This window comes from Gigantopelta aegis, chromosome 6 (genome assembly GCF_016097555.1).
Source record: "Gigantopelta aegis isolate Gae_Host chromosome 6, Gae_host_genome, whole genome shotgun sequence".
Lineage (NCBI taxonomy): Eukaryota > Metazoa > Mollusca > Gastropoda > Neomphalida > Peltospiridae > Gigantopelta > Gigantopelta aegis.
In genome coordinates this window covers 1,171,602-1,179,303 of record NC_054704.1, presented here as the reverse complement: position 1 = coordinate 1,179,303, position 7,702 = coordinate 1,171,602, and the positions used below count along the sequence as shown (strand labels likewise).

Here is a 7,702-nt window from a genome sequence, read left to right as displayed (position 1 = left end):
GGGTTGAATCCCAGACCGACCGCGCATCAAGCGGGCGCTTTACCACTGGGCTACATCCTGCCCACAACATTGAAAGGTAAACATCGGGTCGTGAGTCGTGACGTGCAGTTGAGACCCTAACCCTGCCCACAACATTGAAAGGTAAACATCGGGTCGTGACGTGGAGTTGAGACCCTAACCCTAACCCTGCCCACAACATTGAAAGGTAAACATCGGGTCGTGAGTCGTGACGTGCTGTTGAGACCCTAACCCTAACCCTGCCCACAACATTGAAAGGTAAACATCGGGTCGTGAGTCGTGACGTGCAGTTGAGACCCTAACCCTAACCCTGCCCACAACATTGAAAGGTAAACATCGGGTCGTGAGTCGTGACGTGGAGTTGAGACTAGCAACAACAGCCCTTCATACTGACATCGAGCGACAATGTAGTGTGACGTCACAGGTATGGTTCACTAAGGTTCGCCGACTATTTGATTGGTTCTCGAGCGATGTAGTAATTCCGTTTGACGTTAAGTGCATCAACCAGTTCAGCGAACGTTGTCCGCTCTGTTTGGCTAAAACGTGACAACTCGGAGACATTTGAATAACAGACGACTCAAGCCGACCTCAGTGGGAGCATGTGACAACAGTGCGATGAGCGCTCACGTGACACACGAGGTGAGTTGTACATGCTTGTAATGTGGCTACGAAACGTCTCTAAAAACCACACACACCCTCAGTCAGTTGTTTGTTATTTGAGTCGTAACGACGCGCGAGCTATTCATCCTGAACGGGCGCGTTTCCCTGGCCAGGTAATACGTATGCCGAAGCATTGTGAAAATTCCTTTTGAAAACGTAAATGTGTATTTTAAAAATAAAGTTCTCACTGTATACAAATTGCTGATCAGTCACAGACCTATAGTTTACAACCGACAAACACTGTTATCGATTGTTGTCAAAGAGATAGCCGTAACGGGAAATGTTCAGGGCACTGTTGTGTCACTGTTTGCCTCCAGTCAGTGACCTTAGTTACCAGGAAGTATTAAGTACCGTATTTCCTCCAATACGCGCCCGAGCGCTATTTTCTTAAAAATAAAGTTTGTTTAAAGTTTGTTTTGTTTAACAACACCACTAGAACACATTGATTGATTAAACGTCGGCTATTGGATGTCAAACATTTGGTAAGTTTGGCATATAGTCTTAGAGAGGAAACCTGCAACCGTTTTTATCGATTAGTAGCAAGAGATCTTTTATATGCACCAATCCACAGACAGGATAGCACATACCACGACCTTATATATACCAGTTGTGACGCACTGGCAACTTTAAAAATGGTCCCAGAACCGACGTTTATAATATTAATGTATTCAAGCACATTTTAGAAATAGAAAATATAATTATACAGCTTTATTTATTTCGAAACAATACATTCAAAGTGAAATAAAAATCCAAACGGTAACCAACAAAAACAAAAGATGAATGAGTAATATCTGTATGAGAATTTGTTTTGTTTAACGACATCACTAGAACCAGGGTTGCAGAAATAGAAAATATTTCACTAGCCCGCAGAACCAGAGTCAACTAAAATTTATTCGCTCGCCAGAATTTCTACTATAGTAGTGTCGGAAATAGAATAAAACTGATTTTCGTCGATTATGTCTTTCATGTCTTTGGGTTCTCATTGATGTACAAGGTGGTGGTTACTCTTGAAATTAAAAGAAAGATGTTAGTAAGCAGGTGATTTGTGCACTTTATTGGAACAAACTATAACACATTTTGATCGGCATGTGTCAATTTCATTGCTGTTGCAATATGTGAGGGGCTGTCGCTGATGACGGTTTACCCCTTTCCAAAACAAAAGATTTGTAGACATTTCTAAGTAACTTTTGAGCAAAACTGTCAAATACCATTCTGAGTGTGTGATCTATTATACCGGTATTAAAAGTGCTATGTATTAAAGGAGCTATCTCCAAGTTCCATAATGACAGCTATTGCAAATAATTTGTTTAAACTAAATTTTGCTTTAAAATTTAAAGACTACACCTTCAACTATATCCCCATAAATGATTCTAACAAAATAATTTTATCTACTAGTAGAAAATACATTTTTATTGGAGAATTTTTATCACAAACAGATGCTCACATATATCTATGATATTGCACCTTTAAAGGGACACACCCTAGTTACGGCTATTTGTTAACCATTACGGCGTTGTTTTTCGCTATTAAACCCCATTTTTCACAAATAAAATTGCACTTTTACTTACATTTTATTATTTAGAATACACATTTCCATTCACCTGAAGTGCTTTTTGGTAATCCTGATGTTTGTAAAACCACGAAATTCATTTGCATTTTTTCACAAGACGTGCTGTCGAGAAAAAACCGTTAAGCAAGCGAGGTCCAATCTATTTTTAGAGGGGATATTTCTATTTCAATGTCACAGACGTTGGTATATCACGTGACCGTTATCATTTTGGTTCGGTTTGTTTTCTCGTGCACGGTTCGCGCAATCAACATCCGATTTGTTGTTCATTTGTGAGATTTATCTTCACAGTTCGTGAATATTTTCAGTAACAATAAAGTTCAGACAAGTAAGTGTCTCAATACAAAACGTTACAAACCCTTAAAACCAATAATTTTGCTAAGTCTTACGATATCTGGAGAGGGGATACAACCAGGACAGAACAGTTGGAACATGTCCAGGAGAGGTGAAACGAACGCACCCCAAGTCTGTGAAATTTGTCGTGACGTAGGCATTGTGCTTCGAGCGACATCTACCGGTGACATCAGAATACTAACTTTCAAAATTATTTCAAGCAATTGGGACATGGGGATTCCCATGGTATTTATCGATATAAAACCTGCTTTTTCACTCCATTTGATAAAAACGTGATCTAAGTGTGTTACAGGTTTGTAGATTAACCAAATTATAATTTATTTTCGCTGGATGGAACTAGGGTGTGCGGCTTTAAGTGGTTGCAAGATTGTGTAAATTTCTAATGTACTTATATGGAATTTATATTCACTAAATATGCTGATAATAATTAATAATTTATGCTGCAATTCAAAATACTCAGCTAACTTGAAGTTTTAAATTAAAAGTTTGTTTTAGGGTAAATGAAACTGACACATGTAGGTAGAGTATCATTAAATAGATGTTTATAAAACATTTACCTGCTAATTTAATATGAAAGAAATAATCGACGAAAATCATTTTTATTCTATTTCCGACACTACTTTAGTCGGCCTGCCTATATAATAATATAATATATATATATATATATTCTTAAAACAAAGTAGGGGAACCTGAAATATTAAAATATTAATGTTAATATCAACTATTAGACCGAACACACGTTTTGACCGCAGACATCCTAGTAAAGAACGTTCAGGTCTGTTTATCAACACACCGAAACACATTCCATAGTTTGCACACGCATCACGCAGTTGCCCCGTACACGTGCGTGGGGTGTCATTCTTGATTTTGCCAATTTCCAGGAAGGTCCATTAATGACCGTGGAACATTATTTCTGTCAATCTATTCATTCTGTTGATCATATAGTTGTTACTGTTTTTGTTTTTAGTCATTTTTTTTGTTTGAATTTGCGATTTACTGATAAAAAAACGTCAACTTTCAAATTTCACTTCTGACCCCAATCGTCTTTCAAGATCTTTGGTGGTCATAAAACCTACTGTAATACTGAACACAGACCACATAATGTTTACGTTAATTACTGCTTGGGCCATACTCATTGAGTCCTTCGGATCACATAGTGTTTACGATAATTACTGCTTGGGTCATATTCATTGAGTCCTTCAGACCACATAGTGTTTACATTAATTACTGCTTGGGTCATACTCATTGATTCCTTCAGACCACACAGTGTTTACGTTAATTACTGCTTGGGTTATACTCATTGAGTCCTTCAGACCACATAGTGTTTACATTAATTACTGCTTGGGTCATACTCATTGATTCCTTCAGACCACACAGTGTTTACGTTAATTACTGCTTGGGTCATACTCATTGAGTCCTTCAGACCACATAGTGTGTACATTAATTACTGCTTGGGTCATACTCACTGATTCCTTCAGACCACATAGTGTTTACGTTAATTACTGCCTGGGTCATACTTATTGAGTCCTTCAGACCACATAGTGTGTACGTTAATTACTGTTTGGGTCATATTCACTGAGTCCTTCAGACCACATAGTGTTTACGTTAATTACTTCTTGGGTCATCTTCATTGAGTCCTTCAGACCACATAGTGTTTACGTTAATTACTGCTTGGGTCATGCTCATTGAGTCCTTCATACCACATAGTGTTTACGTTAATTACTGCTTGGGTCATGCTCATTGAGTCCTTCAGACCACATAGTGTATACGTTAACTATTGTTTGGGTCATGCTCATGAGTCCTTCAGACCACATAGTGTTTACGTTAATTACTGCTTGGGTCATGCTCATTGAGTCCTTCATACCACATAGTGTTTACGTTAATTACTGCTTGGGTCATGCTCATTGAGTCCTTCAGACCACATAGTGTTTACGTTAATTACTGTTTGGGTTATATTCATTGAGTCCTTCAGACTACATAGTGTTTACGTTAATTACTGCTTGGGTCATGCTCATTGAGTCCTTCAGACCACATAGTGTTTACGTTAATTACTGCTTGGGCCAAATTCATTGAGTCCTTCAGACCACATAGTGTATACGTTAATTATTGTTTGGGTCATATTCATTGAGTCCTTCAGACCACATAGTGTTTACGTTAATTACTGTTTGGGTCATATTCATTGAGTCCTTCAGACCACATAGTGTTTACGTTAATTACTGCTTGGGCCATATTCATTGAGTCCTTCAGACCACATAGTGTATACGTTAATTACTGTTTGGGTCATATTCATTGAGTCCTTCAGACCACATAGTGTTTACGTTAATTACTGTTTGGGCTATATTCATTGATTCCTTCAGACCACATAGTGTTTACTTTAATTACTGTTTGGGTCATATTCATTGAGTCCTTCAGGTATACATGCGGCGAAAAATGGGTTACACCTGCTGGACCACTTTGTACTCCCCCTATCATGGGATATTTCCACAGCGACAAGACGGAATATTTTCTTAGATGGCCAGACTTACTGTCGCCATTCCGCTAGGAATACAAGGTCGTAAAACAGAACTCGCGGAGGTATTACGTAACCACTGGCCACATGGCCTCCACATCTGGTCTGGGTGTGTATTGGGAACAGCTCGACCACCGTCGCGCGGGGGTATTACGTAACCCAGCCGCACACGGCCCTCTAAAACAATTAACATCGCCACAGGCGAAAAGATAACAGCATGTTCCGTCACAGTTTGTTTTGTGACTACCTGATTATTTTATTTCAGAAGATGAAGCATCCACACGGTGACAAGTTATGCCGACCGATGCATAAGTTGGAGTTGATCAAACAGGGCCTGTCCTGGCCGGGGAAACAGAGGACTCTGCACGTGAGCCGCGTGCCCCTCGTGTTCCGAGAACCGTACGTTGCCACTGGCTACCGACCGCCCGACAAGCCGTGGAGCTACTACCTGGTGAGCGTGTGTGAGCTGCACAACGAGTCGGTGAACGTGTGGACGCACCTGCTGGCCTTCGTCGCCGTGCTGGCTCAGCTATACCGCCTGTCGGGCCGCGTCCACCTCACGCAACACAAAGACGCGCAGACGCTCATCGGCTTCAGCGTGGGCTGCCTGCTCAACACTCTGCTCAGCGCAGCCGCCCATCTCCTGCACAGCAAGTCTGCGTGGTGGCACTACGTCTGGTTCCTCATAGACTACGCTGGAGTCACCTACTATAGCTTCGCAACAGTCCTAGGCTGTGTTTATGTGTCGTCACATCCGCTTGTGTACAGCGTCATCGAGCCGTGCGTACTACCAATCAATATTGCGTTAAGTTCATTTGGATTCCTAACATGCTGCCTCGCAAAGCTGCGCTTCAGTGACCCCTACCAGCCCCAACGACAGCGACTGATGGTGGCTGGTCTGGGCGTGCAGGCGCTGGTGGGCGCCTCGCCGGTCCTGGCTAGATTCGTGCACTGCCTCCACGATGACCACTGCAGCTTGTCCTCGCTCAACCACATCTCGGTCGTCTTCCTGCTTCTTGCCGTGTGCGCAGTCACCTTTTCTGCACATCTGCCTGAAAAACTATGGGTCGGTCAGTTTGATCTGTTTGGACAAGGGCACCAGATTTTCCACGTGGTCAGCATGGTAACTATGGTAATGGAACTAGAAGGCATGTACATCGACATAAAAAATGGTGCTGCACAACACACATCGCCGGATCTGAAGAAAATGCTAGCAGCTTACCTCGTGCTTGTCATCATACATGTAGCTATTTTAGTGTCTTTAAAAGGACACATACAAAACAAGGTCAATGATGTATTGGAACACATTAAAGATGAATAATATCGACCCGTGATGTCAGTTTGTTTTTAAAGATTTTGTTTTGTTTTTGTCTCTTCCCCCCCCCCCCCCCCCCTTTTTGTTTAACAACATCACTACATCACATTGATTAATTAACCATTGGGTATTGGTTGTCAAACATTTGATAACTCTTCAGAGCAAACCCACATATATACTTAGCCCAAAATGTTTAGCAATTTGGTAAATGTGTTTAAAAAGGGAGGACACGCCAAATATGAGCCTTATGCGTTGGAAAGATGCATACCTGAACCACCAACACATACTGACACTTTAAGAAATTAAAAACGCGTAATTTTAGAATGTAACATGGGGCAGCCATTTTGTTTCTTTTTCGTTGCGTCCGGTACTCTAGCTTGGAAGTGACGTCTGCTCCTACCAACTCCTGTATGCAGTGTAAATAAACGCAGTAATCTACGACAAAGCGCCTCCCTTCCTGTTGACTTTATTTTCCCCCTTGTGATAGGGCCCCACCCTCGTCTGAAATAGGGTATATATTGTATAGTAGGGTATATAGTGTATAGTAGGGTATATAGTGTATAGTAGGGTATATAGTGTGTGTGTGTGTATATATATATATATATATATATATATATATATATATGTATATATAGTGTATAGTAGGGTGTATAGTAGAGTATATAGTGTATAGTATTGCATGGGAGTGTATCGATACCCAAACCCAATATGGTTTAATAAATATAAATATAATATGAGTTTTATGCAGGTCTTCGGAATACACAACAGTTTTAACCAATCAAAACGGCTATAGGTCGTGACGTCACGGTTTGTTGACAAATACACTGTACATGCTTATACAAATCTGAACATGTTTCATCTTGTTCAGTTTTTAACAGCCGGAAAGTATATAAATTCGAGGTTTTACCCTACATTAGCATTCGATCGTCGAACGTGCTAGTCGCAAGTCACACAGAATCTTACAGCATCTTACAACTCATATAGGGTGTATATTACCAAATCAAATCCCATAGACAACAATAGTAACATATTTGGCTGAAACTCCTACCTGCAGCGGATCAGTCGACATAAATGCCACAGATATAAATACTACCACCCCTCACCCTTGAAGTGAATCAGAAAAAAAATGTGGGTCAAGTTGCTCATTTCTGAGATAACGAGTAGCGTCTATGACTACCCTAGTTCCGCACAAAATTCGAGTACTTTTTGTTACAGGTACCCCATACATGTTTCAAGTACAAGGCTACTTAATACAGTGGTACTTGTTTAAATAAAATTG

At 40.6% G+C, this 7,702-nt stretch overlaps 1 protein-coding gene across 2 annotated transcripts; it reads left to right on the top strand.

Annotated features, from left to right (window-relative positions):
- Positions 1-470: 470 nt before the first annotated feature.
- Positions 471-6,435, top strand: LOC121375314 (membrane progestin receptor alpha-B-like). 2 transcript variants are annotated; one of them, XM_041502708.1, is made up of 2 exons: positions 471-657; positions 5,377-6,435. In XM_041502708.1, the coding sequence occupies exons 1-2, from the start codon at positions 634-636 to the stop codon at positions 6,427-6,429; spliced, it is 1,077 nt and encodes a 358-aa protein (XP_041358642.1). In that variant the 5' UTR covers positions 471-633; the 3' UTR covers positions 6,430-6,435. The 2 variants fall into 2 exon arrangements, with proteins under 2 accessions (XP_041358642.1, XP_041358641.1); XM_041502707.1 differs by having other exon boundaries at positions 472-657; positions 5,374-6,435.
- Positions 6,436-7,702: the final 1,267 nt, after the last annotated feature.

Coding starts and splice junctions, on each gene's coding strand:
- LOC121375314 (XM_041502707.1), top strand. CDS start 634: ATGAGCGCTCACGTGACACACGAG. Junction 658..5,373: donor GCGCTCACGTGACACACGAG/GTGAGTTGTACA, acceptor ATTTTATTTCAG/AAGATGAAGCATCCACACGG.